This window comes from Bombus flavifrons, chromosome 18, assembly GCF_040668555.2.
Source record: "Bombus flavifrons isolate JBK064 chromosome 18, iyBomFlav1_principal, whole genome shotgun sequence".
Lineage (NCBI taxonomy): Eukaryota > Metazoa > Arthropoda > Insecta > Hymenoptera > Apidae > Bombus > Bombus flavifrons.
Genome location: NC_138459.1, coordinates 1,675,921 through 1,703,458, shown reverse-complemented (window position 1 = coordinate 1,703,458; position 27,538 = coordinate 1,675,921). Strand labels below are relative to the sequence as shown.

The following is a 27,538-nucleotide window of genomic DNA, read 5'->3' as shown; positions in this document are numbered from 1 at the left end:
GAAGTAGAGAAAGGTTTCTTGTATGGAGCAGGAATCGCCGATTAAAAATATGTAAGTATCCTGTACCACTCTAGTATCGTCCGAACCACGCTCAGCTCAAAATCTTTAATATTACTATTTTTTAAACGTTCGGAATTGTAAAAAAAACGAGCGAAATAAGAAATTTTTTTTCAAACGGCCGTCATTTTGTGAAAAAATGTTGTATTGACTTTCCCAAGGTTCAGACGATAGCGGCATCCATACTAATTAAGAATCCGTTCGCATTTTTTGATTCAGATGATCAGAAGGGTTGATATCATGCACGCCACGACACTCCATTTTTTTGGCAGCACCCACTTTGCCAGCTCATAACTTTTTAAATATTGAGTTTTTTCAGTGAATTTTTTACGTAATCTCGAAATATCAATAAACAAATGCAAAAAGGAGGATAGCAAAAATATTTTTTGCCTCTAGACCAGAATACCCCCTTAATCCATAATGATCACAAAAGAGACAAATTAGACATTGAATGATTAGTAGGACCATATAGAATCCACTCTATGAAAACCCCTATTATGAAATCATAGTTGATGATATTATAAAGAAAATACACGGTAACAAACTTAAAACTTATTACTTTTCAGGACATTCATTATAATCACTATATTGGTTTACGTTAAGTATAGCGAAGAAATTAATGTATTACCTTTAGATGGAAGTGGAATATTCCATGAAAAAGTTAAACAAGCTTATATGTATTCTAACGAAGTTAACATATATGTAGCAATAGATATAAATGATGGATACAAGAAAAACTTAATCATATGAGAGCAAATGTAATATTTATTGAAAAAGTATGTGAGAGCAAATGCAAACTCCACAATGGAATAGATTCCCTAAATGAATGCGTAAAAAAATTAGAAACGTTAGCCTATCAATTACGACTTATAACACATAATCACACATTAACTAAAAGAGGATTATTAAATATTGTTGGATCCATATCAAAAAGTTTATTTGGAACCCTTGACAATGACGATTTGGATTTAATAAATGCCAATATTGATAAACTCTTCCAAAAACGAAATGAATTAAAGACTATAGTAGCAAACCAAACTGCACTCATACGCAAAATTATAAAATCCGACAGTATTAAACTAATCGACGAAGTAAGAATAACATTTGGCGAATATATGGTCAATACCACTAGAGAAAGACTGATAACAGATTCAATTCGATGAAATATTCAACGCTATAAATATGGGAAAAGCAGGAATTCTTAGCCCTCAGATTATTGATCATGTACTATTCATTGAAAATTACAAGAGAGCACTAGGGCACTGCCTTTACAATATAGCATTAAAACCGAAATATGAAAATTATCAATTTATACTAGTGTAGCGGCACCGCGTTCCTCGTGCACAGGACACACCCACACCGAGCTTTCTTCCGTCATAACATAGGAGCGACAAGTCAGTAAAAATCCAGGTTTCAATCCAGATTCACATCCAGTCAAGATCACGTTAAAATCCAGTTTCCGTCCAGTCTAGATCGAGTCTATATCATCAGGAGGGTCAACCCTACTTCTTCTCCTTGCGCTCTATTCTATTTTCAGTCAAATCTCAGTCAGTCTAAGTCAAAGGCTAGTGCAAGGAACATCAAGAGTCAGAGGTCCAGCAAGAAACTACAAGTTGAACACATACATCATAATCGTCAACACGAACGGAGTCTCAGGTCGTACTCGTTCGTAATTGTCACTTCACATACGCAATCTTGTATACACTGAAGTTGTCGGAGCATTCAAATATATGTCGGAGATGAAAGGAAACCGGAGCCGTTCCTTTGAAATTTTGCGAAAATCCTCTAATACTTTAGCCTAGATTCTATCATAGCCGTAATTAAGCAGTTGTTGTCATTCAATCTGATTGTAATTGTTCGAGATTTGTGATAGTGAGATTGGGCTCGAGGCGACACAGCTGGTCTATATACCGCTATAAATCTTAGGATTTATTTAGCTAAGGTCCTCCAAAGGGACAAATAGTCTTTATCTTAACAATCCCTATAGCTACCACCCACTACGGGAAGATACTGGAAATCTGATTTCCTCATGTACGACGCTTCTTGCTAGCAACTTTCTCTCAAGGGTGGTTAGCATCCTTTTCCAACCGCCAACTCAACATTTAGCCAATTAACAGCGACGTCCATTTCCCTCACTTTCCGAACCAACGCTTTCCTCAACGAATCCGATGATCTCGTATCCTTAGACACACCCCATCATAGTTTTTCCTATGCAGCATCATCGTGACGGAAAGTCAGTTGCGAGACGCCTGTCCGAATTGATAGTTGGTAGTTGGCAGCAATCACTGATCCGAGCTGCTCGACATCTCAGGTAATCATCGTCCGAACTCGTATCGCACATCGAATCGTACCTACCCGAGTTCGAACTTGTACTCGCGAACCGAAATTAATAACCGCGAGTTTTACGCCAAGTGCACTCACCGAATATATTTATTAATAAATATTTATTGTTAAATATATTCGAATGTTTCTTCAATACCTATCACGTCCATCACCTCATATCGAAATTGACGGTATTCGCTATCAAGACCAAAGTTTTCCCCAAAATAACTGTACCCTTATTAACGGGCTTGGCATGGGATATAGTGCGAGTATACCCCAAACCAACCAAAAGAGGCCAAGCATTTCTGGCACCAGTATTTGAACATTCAATATTTTTTACACAGCAACATACATACATGAACGTTGATAATGAATACCTCGATAAAAATTGTAACATAAAAATAGGAATTACAATGTGCAAACAAACTCAAGCGACACATGACAAGAAATCTATCCACGACTGTGCGTGAGAAATAATTAACTTTAACAAAAGAATAAACATTTGTAAATTTGCCGTTTATAAAATCGAAGATATAACTCATTCCATTAACAGCTGAAAACCAATATATAGCTATGCCAAAAGAAGAAATCGAAATACATGTACGTGTGGTAATACTCGGAAACAAATTAAATAGGAAGACCTTCCATAATTCAGTCACCTGATGAACAATGTAATATGCATAATATTCAACGATAGTGTAATGAAGATAGGACAATCCAAAGTCAATATAACATTCGAATATAAGCTCAAGACGATTCCCTTTGAAAATGATACAAGAATAGATTATTTGTTAGACAAAATCGAAAGAACACCTAGAATTCCTAGTAACATACCAGAATATCAGAATAACATAGACCAAATATCCGACCAAATCAGTCAACTAACGAATACAGTCTCTTAAATCATGGGGACTCTCATTTATGCAAATAGTCGGTTATGTAGCAGGTATCTATTAAAGTCTTTACCTACAAAACTATGTATTCATTTATTATGTTGTAAAACTAAGAATAACATCCAAAATATTGCGACAAATCCAACACCTCTAAACATATATACAGAAATATCGCAAAACACTTTAGCTATCCGCCACTTGGACGAAGAAGATGAAACAAAACACTTGGAACAAATTCAGATGAGCACCTACCAAAGTGCGATTCCACAAATCCGTAATGAAGAAACGTTAAGATTTTGGAGGACCAAAATCATTCTAAGAAGGGGGGAATGTGACGGCCACCACACCTCAAATGACGTCATCTAGATAGCCATTATCAGCTTTTGCACACGGCACCCACAACTTCCAACATCGCCCTTTAGCACCAATACTTTTAGGATATAAAAGCCGAACATCTACCCAGAAACCATAGTCATGACAAATCTTGTCAGCCCTCGGTCATACTTCGGAATTATACGCTAACGTTACATATTGTAAATCTATTGTATTCTTATACTTGATCAATAAATATTGTAAAAGAAAATATAAGAGTTGGGGATCCTCCTCATCTCACCTTTTTTTTATTTTCTTTTCACGAATATTACGTGATACAAGCATAGTCGAGAAGCAAGAAAATCAGTGGTAATCGAGGGTTGTTGATTGTTAGATAAATTATATTGTTGAACACCGCCGAGTATTTCTTGGGCACCTTACACCAAACACCACTTCATGTGAATTCAAGAAATCCAAGAAAATAAATTCAAGAATCCAAATAACAAACAGTTTTGTAGCGACACCCGAAACTGAGATAACTTATCTCAAGCGCTTATGTTGACGATCGCATCAATACAGAAAATGAAAGTAACACGAGAAGTTAAATTAATGTACCGGACTAGAGATTTAAGGTTACATTATAAAAGGAATGAAAAATGTGAAACAATAGATTGTTATGTGGACGCTGATTGGGCAGGAGATCAAGTAGATAGGAAATCTACTTCTGGATATGTAATTAGAATGTGTTTAAATGTAATCATTTGGAAGTCTAAAAAACAAAGGTGTGTGACAAAAGCCTCGACGTATGCAGAGTATGTAGCCTTATCGGAAGCGGTGAGTGAATTAATGTCTATTAGAGAAATTATGAAGGTCTTCAACGTAAATCTAGACGATAACCCTGTCAAAATTTATGAAGATAACTCTGGAGTGATAAGTATAGCAAAGTACGGAAATTTCACAAAAAATTCTAAACACATTGAAGTTCATTACCACTACGTTCGCGAATGCTTAAAGGAAAGTAAGATAAATATAATTAAAGTAAGTACAGATGAAAATACTGCGGATATTTTTACGAAAGCACTGTGTAGGGAAAAATTCGAAAGGTTTGGGTCATGGATAAATGCAAAATAAGAGGAATGTAAATAAAGCAATAAGTGTTAAATTTTCTGTTACTTAAATCGACAAGTATGTAAATACAATTAAGTGTACAGTGTACGATCGCGTTCGTTTATTTATGCTGGTCGAAGGGATACCGGTAAATTTCCATTCGCCTTTGTTAGACGGTTCCACGAAGCGGCGACATTGTTTTTGTCCGAAGTTTACTTACTATTACAGTATGTCCTAACGTTGTGATACTCCGAGGTAAGACCACACGTGGCTCGACTTGTCCTTCAGCTCGTGTGTCGCTCCAATATTATGTAAATTTGTAAGTATGGAATGCGGAAAAAATTAAACGAGTCTGAAAAAAAGCAAATTCTTGAACTAAAACAGCAACAGTTATTAGTAGCAAAAATATCGAAAGTAATAAGAAGAAGTCGTAGAGTAATACAGAATTTGTTAAAAAATGTTGAAGATTATGACAAAAAGAAGAGTACTGGTCGGTCGTCATCGTTATCCGATCGTGATAAGCGAGCAATTTTGCGTGTAGCAAGTTGGAATTCGCAGTTAACAACAAAGGAAATAATAGAAAAATCTAGTGTTAATACCAGTGTTTCAAGTGTTCGTCGAATTCTACTATACTGTAAAGGTGTTAAGAGGCTAAAATTGAAAAAGAAACCTTCGTTAACAACGAAACACAAAATAGAACGTTTACGCGTTGCAAAAGAAAGAATGCATTGGAAAAGAAATGAAGAAGGGTACTATCTTCAGCCGAAAAATATTCAACTTGGATGGTCCTGATGCGTTCCAATATTATTTTCATGACATAAGAAAAGAGACAATGTTGGCAATTCGAAGACAAATGGGAGGAGGCAGCGTGATGGTTTGGGCCGGCATCGGTTATTTCGGCAAGACATGTATCAAGCTCATCGATGGGAGAATGAATAGTGTCCGGTACATAAATTTAATCAACGAACAAATAAATAATCATGCAGAACGCGTTTCTGGACCCGGTTACATCTTTCAACAAGATAATGCACCTGTACACACATCAGGATTGGTCCAGTCGTACTTTAATGCAAATATATATCTGTTTTGCCGTGGCTATCGCGCTCCCCGGACCTTAATATTATTAAAAATTGCTGGGCAGGACTTGTTCACGGCGTATACGCGAATGGAAAGCAGTATCAACACGTACAAGAATTAAAAAATGCAATTGTACGCGAATGGGATACATTGAGTCAAAATTATATTCAGAAACTACATAAATCGATAGCAAATCGTACAATAGAAGTAATAGAAAATAAAGGGGGATGTACTCATTAAATAAGTATATACGTTTGATAAGTAATTATTGTTAGTTACAATTTATGTTGATTATTATTTTCTTATTGTACACGTGATATCGTTCCGTTCTTAAAATAAAACAATTTTTTTTCACACACTAAATATCATAATATTTTCAATTATTTTCAACGAACCGCATATCCTGAGCTCACAATGTTTCGGTATCATAACTTACAGACGAAAAACTCTACACGCGTCATTGAGAAATTGAAGATAGCTCACATGGGCTATCTCTTTGACGAGGAATGTACCTATATGAAAACCTATAACACGATACGGAAAACAATTTTAGTCCCTCCAGCCAAATCCATATTCAACGTAAAACAATTCCGTAAACGAACAAACTTTCCGTATATTTTCCATCTGCAGTTTTCGTCCGAAAAATTGGAATGTTCATGAATGAAACAAAGGATCGCCTGAGCGACCCTAACGCTCGCGTAATATCTGGCACCCTGCGCGCCAGTTAAATATACACGCGCGTGTCACACGCTCAAGAATGTCACACGCTCAGAAGCAGTAATAGGGTAGACGAAACATCCTGCATGCCACAGCTATCGAAACAATAACCAGATAGTAAGGGAATAGCCGCCTCTGATATACACCCGACGATAACCCCTCCAGAGGGACTAAAAACCCAGTATAAATACCCTCCAAAATAAGCTCGTCCCAGCCTGTTAAAACATCATGAATCGGTCTCTTATAACACTTTGAATCATTCTGTTGTAATACTTTGAACCGTCACTCTGTTGGATTCGCATAATAAATTCTATTACCATATACAAAGTTCAATTTCTTCACCTTATTCGTAAAACGTTCGAACTGCGACGCGAGGAGATCACCGGCGATCTATCGGTTTCGTGATTTTTTGTGTCTCCGACGTGACATCGTCCTCTTTTTTTCAGTCGCTCATTCTGGACCTTCGATCGTCTCTCCTCTACCAACTTCGCAGTATTCAACGAACGGCTACGACCCGCAGGTGAATTCTGCGGGACGACCAGATGCGAGCCCGAGGTTGTCGTGTCGTTCGATTTTTCAAACTTGAATCGCGCAGCGGTTAGAGTTTTGTGGTTCTGCGATCGACATGGTAGACGCATTTCCGGCCTTGCTTAGCGTTGATTTAGCGAGACCGTGTGCAGGATCGAATTCTACGATAAGTGAACGATTTTCTCTTCCCGGACCGTGGAAGGCGATTGGGAACTCGATTCCAGTTGTTCGATCGAGCAATTTCATTCTGAAGGATTCTTTGTCGTCGATACTCTGTGGTTTTTTGCTTGCGCAGATAATAATTGTATCAACCAACGATAGAGTTATTTGAGATAGCCAGTTATTTGAATCAGTTACTCGAAAGCTTAGCGATGATTATTTATTTATATTGTAGAAATAAATGCCAAAGGTATTCTATACTTTCCTTGTTAATTTATAGGGAAAGGATAATTGTTTATTTTTGTATATTGAATCTGAACAAGTCAGCATCCTTGTTTGTTTGGATTATAATGCAATGGTGGACTCTCTTATACAATAACTAATACTATTCACGGATCGATACATTGTATCCAAGTTATAAATTTCTATTGCACAATTATGCTGTTTTACAGCAAATAGAACATTAAGATGGTTTGTAATTTGTAAAATTAATGTGTAAAGCTTTACTTGTTTTATTAAATTGTCACTGCTACGATGAGAACATTTATACGCTCGTAATTTCATATTATAACCTTATAATCTGCAATGTGTGGTGCTCTGTAGTAAATTTGTGGTGCTCTCGTGGTTTCTCCTGCTGCGCGTTTCCGACAAAGAATGTAAAACGAATAATCATTCGACAATTCTTTATTCGTAGTTTTATTTATGGCCCGACTTTTATTTATAAGACTGAATGTTATTTTTTTTCTTTTTAGTAGTAGTTATGCTGCCGTATTTTGTATAATTTGATCCTTTTTATACTGTTATTCCATCTTTCGAACTTATTTTACCTTATTCTTTAGCTACATTATTTGGTAACAATCTCTTGCATATTATAAAAAAAATATCTCCTGATTATTTTCTATGAAATCTAGATAAAGAAAATCTAGAAAGCTGAATAAAATTCTTCAAAGTCAGACTTTAACGCGAAACTAAACTCTCCAAACTCAGATTCTACGAGTCTCAGGAAATAATATTCACGAATCCGAACATTCTCCCCAAAACCAGTCAATCATTCAGCCTCTACTTACATCCAAATTCTCCGTGTCCTCGTTACAATCTATACAACCCTCGTCTAAAATCTTCGTGGCCCAGCCGAAAATTGTCAATCGTGGCATCCTCAGAAACACAGGATTCCTAAACCGATCTCCATATCAGAATTCCATTCAGAATCGCAAACATTTGCCTTGTCACATAAATTTGAGGGTTGGATGTTTTGTTTTAATTAAACTATATTATGAATTCAGCAATCACAATGTAATACACACTGAATTAACATAAATCACAATTCACTCCAACCACGTTTAAAGAATTCTGTTCTAGTGCGAATTCTGAGGGCGAGTTTAGAAAATATCCGTAGAATTCAATAAATAAAAAAATATAGTCCTAGAAACGTCAATATAATTAAAAATTTTACCTAATAAATTAGTTGTTGAGATATGTATAATTTTCTGTACTGGACTGGGTTAAATGCGTAGTAGAGATAGTTGTATGTGAATATCAGTGTGTGGAAGAATGTGTGTGCGCAGCGTCTCGAAAACAAAGGAATGTAAACCGTACAGTCGGTTAACAGTCGGGTATGGAAGAAAGTGCTGAGACGCGTGCAAGTATGTATCGATGAATATATAAGCAATCGTCCATAAAATAAATATATTACTATTCTAATATTAATCCTCGGTATAAATTTAGTGTTCCTATAACATTATTTCGTCTTCAAAGATTCACAATTCTCAACATTAGTACAAAAATCTGAGCAAACCAATAATCAGATTACCCACTACTAAATCTATCAACATTCTATTCCTCAGAAGTTCTCCCAGAAAATTTTAAGTACACGCATCGTATCATTTTAAAACCTATCACATCATTGACCGCGTCTCACCGCTAACAGAAGCTCCAGTACTGTTATTCGCCTATTTTCACTAGCCCTTTTATTGTCATAACTTGAAAGCGTATAAATGCCAGAAAGAATATCTCCACGCCCAGTAACCGCAGGCTTTTCATTTTCCAGCATAGTTGAATTTCGCGCTGTACACCTGGAAAAAGAGGGTACACGTACGCGAGCCCACTACGATTAATCATTCTGTTTTTCGTGCTGCCTCTTCCGACCTCGAACTACCTCGTTTTTTTTTTTTTTTTTTCGTTTTCGACTAGTTATCACGGAGGAGTCGGGGATAATTGTTCGCTCACAGTACGAATAACAAGGGCGTCAAAAGCCGGAAGAGCCAGCAGATTCGTTAGGCAAGTATTTAATGAAAAACGACGCGACGTTTCCCCGAGTTGTCTCCACCCTTTCTCGTCCGGCTAGTTTTTGTTTTAACCCGTTACGTTCACCCCTTTCTCCGACGATACATACGAACGCTTGTCTTTTAATTTTTACTATCTGTTATATACATCGGCCAAAAAAAAGAACTACTACTACTACTGCATATACTAAAAGCGAGCATAGTGACAAAGTAGTAACAAGAATGACTTCCCGTGCTCTGGATAGTCCAGAGGATGGGGAGTCATTGGTAGTTGCCCTCTTCTATGGCAGTTTGCCGGGCCTCTTCGGCTCGTAACCTCTTCTTCGGGCGCAATGCCCGCTGAAACGTACATCTAAGCTCGAGATTTTCTAAATCGCAAACCAAAAAATAAAGTACAAAGGTGAAATAAAAACATAAATCGCGGAAGCTGATCCAAGTGCACATGGATGAACAACGATCATATAGCGATCGCTGTCCGTTCGCATCTGCATGCTCGAGCAATATTAACGTTCGTTTCGAAAACTACTCGCGATCACGACGAGACGAGACGTCACAAAAGCCAGAGACGATGACACGTTCCATTCGTGCCAGCTTTACCGTCAATTATTCGAATGAAATTCCCTGAAGCAGGTTGGTCACTCGAAAACGCGTTTACCCGTCCACCTCTACGGTTCTCGCACATAACACCAGGGCGCAAGAGCCTCCACTAGAGAGAACGTCCCAAGACGCCTCCAACACCCGAGCTTAACACAACATGTACACTCTAATTTACGGACCATTTTCCTGAAATCGTCTAACGAAGGCTAGTGACCATTGCGCAAAATGTGAGAAAACACATCTAAAGAAATTATATCGTTAAAATAAATACAAGTAAACATGGAATTGTAATATCGTAAAAGAGTTTGATTATAGATCGGTCGAAAATAGAAAAAACCATGTACGTCGTCCTTCTGTGGTTCGTTTACATTTAAGAGCGCCTATGTGACTAAAGTCACCTAGTTCTTGCAGAGATATGAGAAAAACGATAAACAACGTTAGAACAGGACGGTTTCGGTTTTCAAGGAGGGGTGACCGAGAGGTCAGAGTGTGCGAGTCGAAAAGCGAATGTGTTGCGAAGATCAGAGTTGATCGAGTTGTCAGTGTTGTAGAGTTGTTAGAGTTGCTAGTGAGAGAGTGAGAGAGAGAGTGAGAGAGTGAGAGAGAGAGAGAGAGAGAGAGTGTGTGTGTGTGTGTGTGTGATAGATTCGTTGTGACGAGAGTTGCCAAATAACTGTAAAGTTATTTGAGATAAATACGAGTATCGCATTTAGTTTCAGTTAAACAAACATCGTTTTCTGTCCAATTAATACTTGTATATTTAATTCACTATTAATAAATTTTAAGTAATCGGGGAAAAAATTTATATCTTAATCTCCACGATACTACAGAATTATAATTGTAATTTACAGCAATATTAACAGCGCGGTTACGCTTAACCGTGTAGCTGATATTACCTCGAATTGCGATTGTACTGATAGATAATTTAAATTAATATATGTCTCCACATTTTTCGTATCTTAAGTTGTAACGAATGAGAAAAACGACGCAATTCCACAGCCTAACCACACACACACACAATCTGGAAAATACGTCGTGCACGATACTCTGACACATGGTCAGCAGCTGAGAAATTTTTGCATTAATTATAGTCATCGTGCCCAATGTCTTTTTTCCATTCAAGTAGCACCTGGCCACGTGAATGAGATCCTGACAATGGGCACGGAAATGGTTAAATCTGAAAATCCTAATCTAAAAAATGTGATTAGTTTGTCTGATTTACATCTAACGCACTAACGTTCTTTGATTTTACATTTTATTACTTCGTTAATTTCGTTAATTTTATTACTTCGTTATAAACTACTGAAATTTTAATATTATCAAAAATGTAGCATTAATTGAAAAAAGACTAAGACTCGATAAAATGGAATAATTGACTCTAAATGTATTACCAAGATAGAAATAATCTCAGGCAATCTCTTCGTCAAAGCACATTTCCGAAAATGCAGAAACAGTGTTGAAAATCATTGCTTTGATTAAAAAATCTGCCTGCCGCGAAGTTTCTTCTTGCACATAAAATTTCACACATTCTTGTACGGAAAAGAAATGAATTTTGATTCATATTTTAAATTCTACTAACGTTTATAATATCTGAAGTCAAATAAAAGAATGTGACTTAATATTGCCACAAAATGTATGTATCGTGTATTGCATGTATCGTCACTATCATTGAGTGAAAATTGCATCTTTAATTCCAACGAAATCGGAGGGCATCCGATTCCTTCGCTATAAAATACTCAAACGAAATCGCTTCGGTATCTCTTATTTATACTAAAATTCATTGCTTAAGATTAAGTGCATTTATGTCATACAGGTATATTCGTCTAGATATTTGCTTTTTGCAAATATTTATACCGAATACTATTATACATATTTGTCAGTACCACGAATATATTCTCAAATTTATATGTTTAAACTAATTATTAAAATCGCGACGTGCAAGAAGACCTATCCTGAACTAATAAATAAAGATATGAAAAAAAATGTTACTACTCACGGGTATAAAAAATACCCGCGGTCACTATGCTCGCAAAAAATTCTACATAATACAACCAGTCACCCGTGCCGATTCGGACCTTTCATCCTACGACATGATTGAGTGGCCGGAGGAACAGAAATGCATGCGACTCACCATTAGAAGCGGAGAAACGGAAAACGTTGCCATCGATACTGCACTATCTCAGCAAATATCATTTCAAAGACTAACATCAGGCAGGAACCGTCGAAAATCCAATGGTGGAAATGGAGGTTGTGAAAAATCTGTTACAAAACAAAATAGGATAAATGATCGCTAATTATTTGGAAAGTTGGAGATTATAAAAAATGGAAATTTATTGCATTTGTAACTTTAGCAATAATAAAGATTGAAATTCTACTAAACATCCATAAATGTAAAAACTGAAACTTTAATATAAAAGTTTAAAATCTAGAACTCAAGAATCTAATGATTTTTAAATATATTAGTCATTTGTCTTATAATTTGGTATTAAAACTTTTTTTATTGTAATAGAAGAATAATCTTAGAAAACCCTAACCTCCTTCTTTTATACGTGACACACCCGGCCTTTCCTAATTGCTCTTTCCGGAGGATCCCGGCCTCCTTCTCTAGTACCTCCAGCCACATCTCCGCCATCCTGGCAGCTCCAGTGCCGTAGACGAGCACCGTCCTCCTTATCAGCTCCACCGTGCCTACGGCAATGGAGCTTGTTGCCTCCTTTAAGGTCTTAATGTAAGTGTTTTTTAAGTTCGACGATGTTGTCGCCACCTTCATTAGCTCCTCTACTCGCTGAATTAGATTGGCTCCTATGTCCGTTGTGGAGGATGTTCTCCTCTCCAAGGTCAGTTCCATAGGTATGTCTGGAGCTGTGGGTGTCAGCTTTCTTTTTCTTCCCCTGGATGTCTCTGACGAAGATGGGGCTCCATAGGCCATCAACTCTTCGACGTTCGAACTCGCACTTCCCTGCGAGTTTTCTGCCGTGGTGTTTCTTGCGTCTGATTCGTCGCTCGAAGCCATGACCAGATCCATGCCTGAACCCTCTGGTTTATCCATCCTATTTGCGATCATCATGGATTCCCTGGTTACCTTTGATGCAGACTCCATTCTTTCCTCCATATCCTGCTTCCTACTAGTAGTATTCTCCTCGTCGAAAGCGGGGGCTCGTCTGGTGGCCTTCAACGTAGAGGGGCCTTGCGCGCACGTGCTCTCGAGTAGTTTCCGAGGTTGCCCGTGCGGCGACTCTGCAGTCGCGCGTCGCAAAATGTCTGCGTCTGTCCACACGTGCCTCGAGGCGTACCCGTGGGCCGACGCTGTTAGCGCGCGTTCTAGCATGTCTTCCTTACTGCTTCGTCGACAGGGCTGAACTTTTTTTCTTGCTTTCCCGTTTCATCCAGTCCTTTCCTCGCCAATTTTGGCCCACTTTTTTGTCGTCTTTCCTTATTTTCACTATAATTTAGCCTACAGAGTACGGAGCGACGTAAACAAGTTCTCTCTGCATGCCGCCATCTTTTCCACTCAGAAAACCCTAACCAATGAAATTTTCAATCAAATTGTATTTCTTAATCAATAGTACTCAAAGCAAAATATACAGAATACACATAATTCAAGTAAGATATGTAAAGTTACTTACATTCTTGGCTGTTGAGCCACCGTTGGGCATTCCCAAAGAAGACAAAGAAGTTCAAGCTGTGATATGTCTATAACAAAACAGAAAATATCATTAATATTGTTAATACACAATAATAAGCATGGTAATTTAACAATAATAAAGATTAAACTCTAATATGTATATAAATTGAAACTCTAATATAAAAGTTTGAGAATAAAACGTTCACTGATTTTTGATACGTATCAGACAGTTTTATTGTACTTTAACGTTAAGATTTTAAGACTTTATTTCAATTAAAAAGGGCATTTACAGCTTTCTAAATTATCAATTATTTTTATTGTATAATTAACAATATTTCAAACAAAATATAATAAATAGAACAAATTCAAATACAATATGTAAAACTACTTACATTCTTGAGCTCCTGCAAAGGCTTTGTCCTCTTGATGCACTGACTCTAGTACCGCAAAAGAATGTTCAAAAGAATATAAAATAAGACCACATTACCACGACCGCTAAAATTATAACCGGCGAACAAGAGCTCTGCTATCGCGTACAAAATTGTTTGATAAAATTTTATTACTTTCGCGTGTGATTATTTAATTGGATTTAATCAAAACGACCGTGAGTTGAAAATATTGAAATACTTTTGCGGAGCAAACACTGACTCTACGAACCTCATTGCACGCGGCCACAAATATTCCCTAAAAATAGAGTTGTTTATAAGTGGGGTGTGATGGGGAGTAGAAAAGAAGCGAAATATAGTTTCGATGTTTTTCTTCTTTTTTCTATCGAACGTTTATTTAGAAAATACTGCCACTTTTCTTTTACGTATGAAAAATATTAATTTAAAATTATAAGATATTTCTCGATATCGAACAAATGTTTACGAATACCATGAATGCAATGTGAGCATTTGCAAGATTATACTACGAATGTTCGTTACTAGAATATGAGATATACACTTCACTAATACCCTAGAATCCCGTGTTATAAACTGTTGAAAATATTTGCAAGATTTCGAAAGTTCGCAACTAAATATACTTGAATAATACTACAGAAACGCAAGCGAAATCTTGTTTTGAAGTACTTGAGTTTACTTGCGCGTCACTTCTATCAAAAAAAATATATGTTACGAAGTTAAAAAATATAGTAATGAATAATGCGAAAAACATACTAATGAAAGTAATAAAGAACCGACGCCACCAATAGGTTATACAAACCTGACGCAACGCTATCCACGTTATCGGTACGAAATGCGACGACTAAATGACTCCTTGTACCTCAGTTTCGCATAGCAACTTCCAAAGTGGCGTGGGAATGGGGGACACACGAGCCGGTGGTACAAGCAGCTACGCAGTTAACGTTTACGCGTTACTACACAAAGAAATGTATACATCAACAAAAACATTCACCTTGTACGCAGCAGGAATCTTTCGAATTGCGCAGCACAAATCTTTCTCTACACCGATATTTACAAACATCGTACAATAGTTCGTAGCCCTACTGGCAACATCACCGACACATTTGTCTAACTTATTACCTTAGTTATCTTACTTTATAACCTTAATTTCGTTAAACAAAGCAAGATTGAAACAACAGCACGAAGAAAATGAAAAATTATTTAAAATTAACGGTCGGAAATAATCCAGTATGCAGAAGAAGGGTCAAGCGCTTTTTAAGTGCGTATTCGCTTTTAATACTAATATAAAAATTATAAAAGAGAAAAGTTATTTTTTCCTAAGCGAAAAATGTGGTAAGAGAATAATTTTCTCACGGTTGAAAATTTGAAGTCCATTGATATTTTCTCTATAACATTTTTATTATCACGACATAGTATCTGAAATTTTGACCAATCCAATGATTTTTATTCTTAGAAATATCTTGAATACGGAGAATTATGAAATGTATAATGAAGGGTGTAAATAATGAAAATTAATTATGTACGAATGTATATTAAAAATGTCGCGCAACAACTACTAAACTATTTAATAAACACTAACCTTACCAGGGCTAGCCAAATGACTGGTTTAAAGATCTAATTTAAAATTGTACATTTATCGTTATTTATTTTGTTCATCTAGCTTTAATTGAATTCTTATATTCCCCGATTAATTGATTTCTGAACTTTTAATACCAGTTATGTGACCGGGTCTGATGAGATTAGTGTCAAAAGCCAGCTTAAAATTTTCTTCAATTTCTGATCTTCGGCTGATTTTCAGTATTTTGCCTTCAACTTTTCACCAGCAATTAGATTTGACACACGAAATGCAATGTAAAGCTTGCCAACGTTTAGGCCATGTGGCTTCTAACTTCAACAGACTGCCGCAGCGTTAAATTCAACGATAAATTATGATCCAAATGAACGTATTGACCCAGATTCCTGTACCGAAGAAAGCGATGATAACATCACTGATGATAAAATTTTGATCATCCTGTTCACATCAAGATTGCTCTCAACGCTTATTGTTAGTGTTAAAAAGGAGATGACAAAAGAGAATTTGGAATATTAACGAAGAGCGAAACAAATAAATACGATTCGTTCGTGAAACAAGTGACTCAAAAATTACTTGCAGTCAAATTCTATCGAATAATAAACTAGATAATTGTGCTAACCTCTGTATTCCCTTATTTCATCGCGATATATCTGATGGCTAAATATGAACCACGACCCTAACACTGTCCTTGGAGAAACGGCTAAATACTACAATACAAAGCTCAAATTCTAAACTTATAGGGGAAATCTTCACGTTTATACCGCAGCAACATAGCTCAACAGTGAACCGGCTCCTCTCGCTTCATTAAATAATAGGGCGACGATCCCTTAGACGAGTCAAATAACTCGGCGGTAAGAACAGAGCATCGCTCGCAGCTTTCAAGATTTTCGAACATATTCTACCGCCACGTGTAGCCAATAGAAAGCTAAATGCGTATATCCATTATTAAACTATGTTTTGTTCCTTGACAATGTTTCACATCAACCAAATATTTAAGAGAAAACAGCGCTTGCCCTCCTTATAAATGAAATATCATAATGGAACTTTCGGGCAGCCGACTCTATCAGGCCAATTGACTCAGAGTTCAAAGTAATTTCCCGTGCTTCCAAGTTTTTTCCTGAAACGCGACTTGACAAGTAGATAGCTGCCACTGTAAGGCATTATTTAAAATAGATTTGAATCGCGAGAAAATTTCGGAAATCCTCAGAAAACATCTCCAAAGTAACAGTCCAACAACGGTGGAACTAACTTAGAGCAGCCTCTATTCCTGTCAACAAACAAGTGGTCCGTAATGCGGCGACCTCTACTCGAGGTTGCGAGTGGAACTCGAGCACCGCGCCTGGAGACATACCGACCCATACTACAACATGGTGTCTCGAGAATAAAACTTGGCAAACAGCCATTTTGTCGGGAACTTTCGCTTAGTAAATTCCTCCTATTCCAACTTATTCCATGCTATTAACCCTTGTGATTGGAATGGACTCACTCGCCCAATCTGAAACTAACAGGGCGATAGGCCAATAACAAAAACTGAAGAGAATACTACTCTTAACAATGCAGCTTATCATATGGCTCTCGCTAGTACCGTAGTACGGGCCCAGCACCATAGGTGTCATTTGGTGCTCGAATACGGTAACAGTCATGACTTGTAATAGTCCCAAGATGGCACGTTCAGTATACTCATGTAAGGATACATATCATTACTTATACGTATAGGTGGCACCACCAGTTCGTACATAGGCACCAGGCTAATGATGATTCTATAAGCTTGCCCTGAATAATGGGACCCCCATATCAAGATGGCGACCGCCTGACAGACTCGTTCGCGTCTCTTTACATCGATACCGTTACCCTTCGTTACCGTTATCGAGTGCTACCCTTCACTTACGAGATCCAAAAACTCAACGCACCACCGAGTTTCCGACGCCCTTTATGCATCGTTCGACCGTGCCGAAGCCAGACGAGGCTAATGCTGTTTCACATTTTTTAATCATTGTACGCATCAGTAATCTGTCCCGTTCAGTACACCACCATCATCACCCATTCTGGTTTTGAAGTCAAGATCATTTACCTTATTGATGTCCAAAGTTACCGTAAATTACATAATGTTAGTTAGTACAGTGACCAAAGTAATGCTAAACAACTAGCATAAGCATAAATAAAAACTCTCAGTTTTGGCAGTTACAGCCCATAACAGCACCGGCATATTGTACATTATTTAAAAGGTTTCATCCTATATTGGCAATATCAAATTCAAAAAGTTTAAGGGCGGAACTTACTGCAAGCTGACTATATCTCAGCAGGCCACTATGTGATAATGAAGGAAGCCATCACCCCAATATGGGTCAACTGCCTGACGTTGTAAACGGCACTCTCATCCGACGCAAGCGCAGCGATCTGAGAATCGAGCTCCGAAGAGCAGGTCTTTTTCACAACATAACGCCGAATGCCAGTCCCGATAAACGTCGCCTCTGCTCGTGCCGATCAAGTGCATTACAAAAGGTATCATAAAGTGGTAGAATCATATTACAAACTTACATACTCGTCAACAGCCCAAACGTCAGCATTAGTCGTTCGACTTGTTACCTGCACTCAAACCGGTACGTACCATAGGCCCTTGTGCAGCCATTAGTTAAAATCATCCAATATTATTTATTTAATTAGTTGATTTTAATTTAATTTAATTTAATTTACTTTAAGGACAGGCCCTGCAGTCTTATTAATAAATATCTAGCTGGTATTACCACCATGGCAAGGTGAGCCAATATTTACATATACTATTATACACGTAATAAAACTTTTTAAATCAAACTACTGTATTATTAGGTTAACTGTTTTAACTATAATCAAAATAATACTGTTACTATTTAGTTTAATGTTACTGCATTCTTCTACAGATTTCTCCAAACACCAAATTTATTTAATGTTAGGAACTGCAAACCTGGCCCTGTCAGTGATAACGAAATTTATCCTCTTTCATCTTGTCAAGGTAAGATTAATAATATAAATAACTAATTTTTACTTACAATTCGCAAATCCTCCTACTATTTTTCCAATTTTAACCATTACCACTCCTTTATACCTAGTCAACGGTTACCACTTTATTTAAATATTACACTTTCTAACTCAGTTTAATCATTAAATTGTTATAAATTTTTTAACGGCGTAGTGAGCTCCATCGATACCAGTGATTCAATCTCATTGACACATCAGTACTGCTAACCAAAAATAAGAACACTACATCGTTTAATTCCCAATTCTGGACCCACATATGCATTACGTATTAACAGTTATTATTACATAACCCAACCAAAACAACGCTAATATTTTTATAAAATTGAATTTTATAGAAAACCATATCTATTAATATTTATTATATATGTCGGGTTCGCATTATGATTAGTTTTAGGGGCGCGAAACGAATCTTCATTTTGATTACACATTATTGTTATGCAATAGAGGAGACATTAACAAGTACAAATACGATTATTGCAGAATTTGACAAGTAACCGTGGTAATTAGATACTCGAGAAGCTAATGACAATGATCCTAGATTCAATAACCAATCCACGGTCAACGGGATAACAAATGTACTATCTTCCAAAGTCTAATTCCGACACGATTTACTTGCCTACGGTACAAGTATTACTAAACTAGCTCTCTGTTAAAACGTAAAATATTCACCGAGCGTAAAGACGCTATGTAACTCGCTAATGCGACCTCATGAGAGAATGACTTTCCGTCGCGATGATGCTGCAGAGGAAAACTATGATGGGGTGTGTCTAAGAACACGAGATCATCGGATTCGTGGAGAGATGCCTTCGTTCGGAAAGTGAGGGAAATTGACGTTGCTGTTAATTGGTCAATTTCCATGTTGGTGGTTAGAGAAGGGTGCTAGCCGCCCTTGAGAATAAATTGCTAGCGGGAAGCGCCATTCGTGAGAAAAATAGATTTCCCCTATCTTCCCATAGTTGGGACAAAGACTGTTTGTCTGTTTGAAGGACTTTAGTTAACTAAATCCTAAGATTTATAGCGGCTCCTCAAGCTAGCCGAACATGTACTGTGAAGATGCATGGACATCTAGTAATCATTCTTGCCCGAAGAATAGGGTTGTGTGTGGCGAGCCACGGGACAGAAATCGTTGGAATGTTTACTGTCGCGTGTCGCTACAGCCATTTCTTTTAAGGAGAGCTATAGAATTATTCCATCCGTATGTTCGGTAAAAACGTTCATCCCGTGACCGCAGCTACGTTCGGCGACTGGTTGTCGCCTCGAGCCCAAGCTCATTATCACAAATCTCGAACAAATACAATCGGATTGAATGACGACAATTGTTTAATTACGCCTATGGTAGAATCTAGATTACGGTGTTAAGGGGTTTTCCCGTAGTTCCAGAGGGAAGGCTCCGATGTCCTTTCATCTCCGACATATATTTTCCGACTGGACTTGGATGTCTGTATGCCATTGTTGGTCTATCATAAATATTTCCGTTGTTGTTTTTAATACTAGATAAACCAATTATGACCGATAGGTCATTTATTACATTTCCGTATATCCTGCTTTTAACTGTTAGCTTACCTCCTTTGTTTTCAACTTTACCTCCTTTGTTCTAAGCTAAATTTATTTCGAATAACTTTAACCTTGATTTAGTTATAATTAACTTCCTGTGTATTCGTATTATGCGGCGATATGAACTATCTACCATATACCACGGTTAATTTAATTCTTTTTATTACTTTTTAGGACGAATTCGCAGATGTTTATCTACACCTGGCTTTATGGTTCATCATAATATTGGTCAGTTAATCTCTCACGTGTTCCGCAGACGCTCGTTGCCAGGGTCATGTAGGCCTTTTCTACAAAACTATACAATTGAAAGACCGACGACACATTGATGGACCCGACGGCGCCTCGGCTCTCGCGACATTGTTCATGGTTAACTTGATGTTTCTTAAGCCCTTTTCCACGATACTACAAACATGATGATGGTGAAAGCATGACTCAAAATGAAAATTGTGTTCAAGATAGATCTGGAATCAAGAGGAGGCGAGGAAGACCAAACGTACTGCGAACAGGAAATGTTGGCAAACCAAGGAAAATTTATAAGACTGTCCCAATTGATCAAGAAACGGCACAATTAGTCAATTATAATTCGACTGAGTCAATAGATGAATTATTATCTTTTTTTTTTTTTTGTACGTGGAGAAATCCTCATGGACACTCCGCTGTTGCAATAATCGCGTATAGCAGAGTAGTGTCGGACTCCTACCGACTAAAACTCCACGATGACCATCATACGCGTATGACAGGGGTGCTCCAGGAACCTCTTATGAATTAACTTCTGTTACACCCCCCCCTTTCCCGCATCCTCTTGTTCAAGCCAGTCCTAATACTTCCTGACTATTGAATTGTCGCTCCTTATTCATATTCAAGGAAGGCTGCCTTGTGTGCCTTGCTGTTGAGATGTTTGGAGTAGAATAGTTTTTTTATTTTTCAAAATGCTTTATTGGCCTTAGCAAGTTGAATTTCGGTGTGCTGCTTGAAGTTTAGTTTGTAGTCTATATTTACTCCTAGGTATTTTACGTAGTTTTTGTGTTGTATGAGTGCCCCTTTGTTTGCTTTTTCTCTTAGTTGGAATTTTTTGCACTATTCTCTTTCTATTGGGCCGATTTCACTTGACTTGGGTCTAAATAGTATTGATTCGCATTTGCTTGTATTAATTTTTAGTTTCCATGTTTGATAGTAATCGTTAATTTTCTCAAGAAGTTCTTGGAGTTCCTTTTTTATTGTTTTGGTTTTGCGGCCTGTTACGTAGATGATTAGGTCATGTGCGAAGGCTATGGAGCGTTTATGGGTGGATGTATTGAGATTAAAGAGATTTAGTAAGTCACTATTGTAAATACGGAAAAGTAACGGGGAATTTACTGTACCTTGTTGCAGACCGTTTTTTATGGAGAATTCTTTGCTTGATGTATGTGAACCTTCGGCATTACGAATGTTTTGCTTGTGATCATGTTCCAGACTATTTTAATTAGGTATTTAGGAAAGTTTTTCTTGATCAATTTGTATATGAGACCTGGGATCCAGACTGTGTCGAAAGCTTTTTCGAGGTCTATTAAGCAGGCGGCTACTCGTTGTTTTGCGTTTAGCGCCCAGCAGATGTCCGACGTAAGTTTGTTTATCGCGTGAATTGTGGAGTGTTTGTGCCGGAAGCCAAATTGATTTTCTGGGATTATGTCATTTTTTGTGCAGAAGGAGGTTAGGGGATTGTTTATGATTATTTCAAATACTTTGCTTATGTTGGGGAGGAGACTTGTGGGTCGTAGGTTTGGGGGTGATGAGCCGTCTTCATCTTTTTTTGTTATAGCTATCAATTTGGCTTCGAATCATTGGAATTCACTATATGCCCACAAATGAGATGCCAGCCGATCTACTAACGAACATTCGACATTTGACGAGCATTCGAACTCCGTTGACGGGAGTGTTGAAAATGACAACGTGACTTCGTGCTCGCCATCCATATGCAGATGCGTTAGTTATAAGAAATAGTAACTAGAGGATGATCCTAGTTACAATCGATTGATTTAATCTATAGGCTTAAGATGCCTTTTTGTTTTTATCCCTAGTTTTTGTAAGCTAAAAATAATAACTATTCCGATCTTACCTCTGAGTATAGAAATAACAATAAAAGGTTATGTCTTCGATTTTGTAAACAGCAAATTTACAAATATCTATCTTTCTGCAAAAGTTGATGATTTCTAACGCACAATGGTGAATGGATTTCTTATTGTGTATGGCTTGTGTTTGTTTGCACATTGTGACTCCTATTTTTATGTTAGAATTTTGATCGAGGTATTCATTATCAACGCTCATGTATGTATATTGTTGTGTAAAAAATATTGGATGTTCAACTACTGGTGCCAGAAATGCATGGCCTCTTTTGGTTGGTATGAGCTATACTCGCACTATATCCCATGCCGAATCTGTTAGCAGAGGTACGATTATTTTAAAGAAAACTTTACTTTTGACAGTGAATACAGTTAACCTTGATATATCTAGAATGAATTGATAATTTTTGTATTTCGTTTCTAATGCTGTGTTATATAGGTGATGCCCTAATGCTTTCTTACAATTTTCGATAAACAGTACATGATCAATAATCTGAGGGCTAAGAATTCCTGTTTTTCCCATATTTATAGCATTGAATATTTCATCGCATTGAATCTGTTAGTAGTCTCTCTCTAGTGGTATTCATCATATATTCGTCAAATTTTACTCTTACTTCATCGATTAATTTAATACTGTCGGATTTTATAATTTTGCGTATGAGCGCGGTTTGATTTGCAACTATAGTTTTTAATTCGTTTCGTTTCTTCTTCGATCATTTTCATTCGATCATTCAACTATCGTTGTTAATTTAACACTAGCTATCGCCACTATAATACGAATGGCCTGTATACATATTAAATAAATTATAATAAATAACTTATTATTTTTAAATACACCTTGTCTTATTTATCTACACTTTCCTTTGTCTCGCGACCTACATCCACCTTGAGTTACGCACTGTCACGTAAAATTCGTGATACAAAAGGAGGAGCTGAGCAATAGCTTAATTTGACTGCCCTTGAAATAAAGTAAAACCCGAGCGAGAACGTAAAATATTTATTGCGGGTGACCGCAACCGCGGCTTCGACCTTTTCGCAATCTACTAGCGATAAAAAGTTCGCGTACAACGTAAATAGCGTGCGAAAGAACGGTATAGAGCATAGAATGTAGAGTATAGCAGCGTCGCAAAAAAAGGAAAAACCAACAGCTTACGAACAACGATACAAATGATCATGGAAGTGCGTTTCTGCTTGTCTTTCTGGTCCTTCCGACTCGACCGTCGACCATAAATTGTTTCGCATTTTCCAGAGAACGGACACTTGAAACTACGTGCATATGTAACATACGTACATTCGATAACCAGGACAGAGGGATCATTCGTGAGCCTGTTTTCGTCCTGCGAGACGAGAAAATTATTAGAAATTCCCTGATGCAATTGTACGCGGTTTTATGCAACTTTGATTCTACGCGTGAACGATATTTAGCACAGAGGAGACGGGTTAACATTTGCGCACTAATAGGTTCCCACGTAGCTAAAATAAAGCAAGAGTTGCGCGAAATTAACGGATGACAATTGAGAAACTTCTTGGATGATCTACGTTTATTACGGAATGGTTGGCTGCGAGAACCGATATCTAGTAGCATCTGAGTTGCCCGAGAGAGTTTCACGATGAAGGGACAGATTTCTGCCGATACTCTCTATCTGACTATCGTAGCAAAATTCGTAGTACAAATTTCTAACTACCGTAACATCGAGATATTATGCGTCGTAAAGCAAAGTTAAGGAGAGTGGCGATGACCTCGGAAACGCGAAAAATATCTCAGAAGATAGAATTTTTATGACGCGAGGGACTAATGTTCGTGATGGTTTTCCCAATAACGATTCTGGTTCCCCCTTGACGTGTCTGCTCGGCGTCACTTCCGGCATCGTGAGAACCACCGTAAGACCTAGGACGTCCTTACATCCTCCTTTACATCGTATATGCCCTTCTCGCTGTTGATGAAAATCCTATTTGTGAAATTAGACGTTTTCTCGCTTTGAGACAAAGTAAACAGCGTTTCTCTGCGAACGGGTGTTCGGCAGATGGCGATGATGCGATATAGTGCATGTTGAAGTGGTCACCACTTATAAGAAAACTCTACATCTGGTCTTTCTAGTTTTCTCAAGCACCGAAGCCATCGACAGCGCGTAGACAAAAGACTGCGACGAAGTCAGACCATAAACAGTAGACAAGCGACGTTGGCTTCGGGGTTTTCAGTTATTGGGTAACACAGCTAGCGTGCGGATCTGGACCAGCTCAAATCGTATTCTTATTTATAATTACACTTATATTTAAATATATTTTCTGCCTTACAATTTATCCACTAGTTTTCTTTGATTACACATCGAATAACCTCAACAAACATTATCTGTGCTTATTTATTAAATCATTTTAAAATATACTTGACGGTTTCAACAACGAGCAATCTCTTCTAATAAATCTCACGATCAACCATCCTCTATACTTTTCAATTTTCAATTCAATTTGAATCATTGCGTTTAACGCCATCTATTCTCCCAAGCGCGCCATTTTGATGTAATTTCTGAACTTCAGCCTCTGACTTTTTCAGCGAAAAGACTAAACATTAAATATTAAGACAAAAATAATAATCGGTATTCCGTGTTATTAAACTTATCCACCTTAATCAAGACTTAACATTTTCACTATAACGAAATTGGTGATTGTCAAAACTCGATATCATAAATTTTACTACTATAATAATAATAAGTAATAACCACATAAGTAATAATAACGTTGTATTGTTGTATATGTTATTTGATGTGGGTTTGGGGTTGATAATTAATCGGTTCACACAGATTCGATTTTCTCCAATATATTTCTCCGCCTCGTACAACGCGTCTTAACTCACAAAATACACTTGGTCAATTAACACGTGGTCGACTTCTAAGACAAAAGAGCGTCGTTAGAAGTCGTATCAACTTAGCTTGTAGTAACTAGTGATCATACCAACCTAACTTTTCTCAACACTCCCCTTTGATCGTAGTTTCTACAAGCCCCATAGCTTTGGTGAAATACTGAGTCTTAACTGTATTCAAACCTTTGGTGAGACTGTCGGCGACATTCTCAGGACTAGGTATATATGTAAAATCTAATATCCCCTTCGACACGCAGTTCTTAACATAAAAGTAACGCACTTGAACATGTTTGGAGCTTTCGGCAACTACTTCATCCTTTGACCATGAAATAGCCCCGATATTATCACAGAAGATCTTGCAAGGGCGAGGGCAATATGACAATTGACCCAACTCCCTTGACAATAAGGAAATCCATACAATTTCCCTTGCTGCTTCCTGCATCGCCACGAACTCCGCTTCGCACGTCGATTGAGCTATGATTGGTTGTTTCTTAGACAACCAGGATATTGCACCACCAGCGAGTATGAAGACATATACACTCCTGGATTTCCTGTCTACCGTACAGCCCGCAAAATCCGAATCGCAGAATACCTTCAAGGGTTGTCCTGTCCTTTGGTATACTAGCCTTAAGTCTTTGGTTTTCAACAGATACTTGAATATCCGCCTCACTGCTTTCCAATCGGATACATTTGGATTTGCACATCTTTGGAGCAGTTTTCCTATTGCACACGCGACATCAGGGCGACTTACTGTTGCGGCATACATTATATGCCCCACAGCTTGTTCGTACAACTTATTATCGAAGGGCTCATTACACTCAATGTCAAAACCGGCTTCACATTCCTTGGCCAGCGGTGTCGACGCTCCAACCTCATGAGTAATGTCAAACAGATCCAGCATTTGACCTATCTGTACGGATTGATCAAATACAACAGTGGTACTGTTTGGCTTACTCAGGTGGATGGATAAAAATTGAGTGTCTGTACCTAGCATTCTAACGTCTAATATGTCCTTAATTCTAGTCTTAAACACCTCAACCCAATCCTTCGTTCCAAATACAAGAATGTCGTCCACATACACAGCTACAATCAGATCCTTGGACACATTCACATACACACACGGATCACTCATACATGGGTTCAGACTCATACCCTTCAAAATACTATTTATGTACCTAAACCACATTCTCCCAGCTTGCTTCAGTCCATACAGGCTCTTTTTAAGTTTGCACACAAATTGAGTCCTGTCTTTTCCTGAAACTCTAAAAAATTCTGGTTGCTCCATGTATATATCCTCATCCAGAGGACTGTTGAGATACGTACATTCCACATCGATATGCTCGTAAACCCACTCATTCTTCGCACACAGAGCAAGCAGATTTCTTAGAGTTCTACGTTTCACTATTGAACTGAAGGTTTCCGAGTAATCTATTCCAGGTCTCTGCCAGAATCCCTGAGCTACAAGTCTGGCCTTATACCTATCAGGGCCTCTCTTTATCACAAGCACCCACTTACAGTCTATAACGTTTCTATTTGAAGGCCTTTGCACAATGTCCCACACATCTTTACTTTATAAAATGTCTAACTCCTTCATTATTGCATCAGTCCACTTTAGATCATCTGGCCCCTCAGGGCTTCGTATACATTCACAGATACACACATGCTTTGAGTTTTGCAAACGGTCGCAACACTATCACTATCACACGTCTTTGGTTTATGTAATCTTGCCGACCTCCTGGGCACAGTCGGTACACTCACAGCCTCCCCCGGATTATTCTCACTCGTTAAATTGTCCATGAAGTAGTCGGTCCCCCCTTCATCGTTTTCCCCATCACTTCGTGTTTCAACGTCAGTCTGGTCAACTCCCCTTCTAAGTTCAAAATCTTCTACGTCCCATATCCACTCTGAGGATCTTCTTTTTATATTACTCGTATCCATCTTAACAATCTTGTAGGGAAACGTATTCTCCTCGAACCTGACATGACAAGATATTATTACTTTCTTGGTCCTTGGCATGTAGATCCTATAGCCTTTGACCTGTCTGTCATAACCTACAAATATCCCCTCATCTGCCCTGCTATCGAATTTTCCTCCGCTTGGACTCTTCAGGTACCAGACTCTGCACCCAAATATTCTCAGTCTGTTGATCTCCCCTTGGATGTCACATCCCTTACCTTTCCATAATTCCAGTGGGATCTTGTCTCCGATAGCAGCGGATGGGCATAGGTTTCTTATGTGACACGCAGTGTTCACAGCTTCTCCCTACAGACAGTCAGGGAGCCCTGATTGGATGAGTAAACACCTAGACATCTCAACCAGGGTTCTGTTTGCTCGTTCGGAAACTTCATTTTGCTCAGAGT

General features: G+C 37.9%; 1 protein-coding gene and 1 long non-coding RNA gene across 3 annotated transcripts in view; both read left to right on the top strand.

The window, feature by feature from the left end:
- LOC138189101 (uncharacterized) overlaps positions 1-27,538 on the top strand; it is a 247,607-nt gene that overhangs the window by 187,731 nt on the left and 32,338 nt on the right. The gene's annotated exons all lie outside the window — the stretch shown is intronic.
- On the top strand, positions 17,528-20,606 carry LOC138189059 (uncharacterized). 2 transcript variants are annotated; one of them, XR_011175845.1, is made up of 5 exons: positions 17,528-17,764; positions 17,835-18,253; positions 18,354-18,409; positions 18,584-18,642; positions 20,397-20,606. XR_011175845.1 is itself a non-coding variant. In XM_069131212.1 (5 exons), the coding sequence occupies exons 2-5, from the start codon at positions 17,994-17,996 to the stop codon at positions 20,546-20,548; spliced, it is 462 nt and encodes a 153-aa protein (XP_068987313.1). In that variant the 5' UTR covers positions 17,528-17,764; positions 17,835-17,993; the 3' UTR covers positions 20,549-20,606. The 2 variants fall into 2 exon arrangements, 1 of the variants encoding a protein (XP_068987313.1); XM_069131212.1 differs by having other exon boundaries at positions 17,835-18,155; positions 18,551-18,642.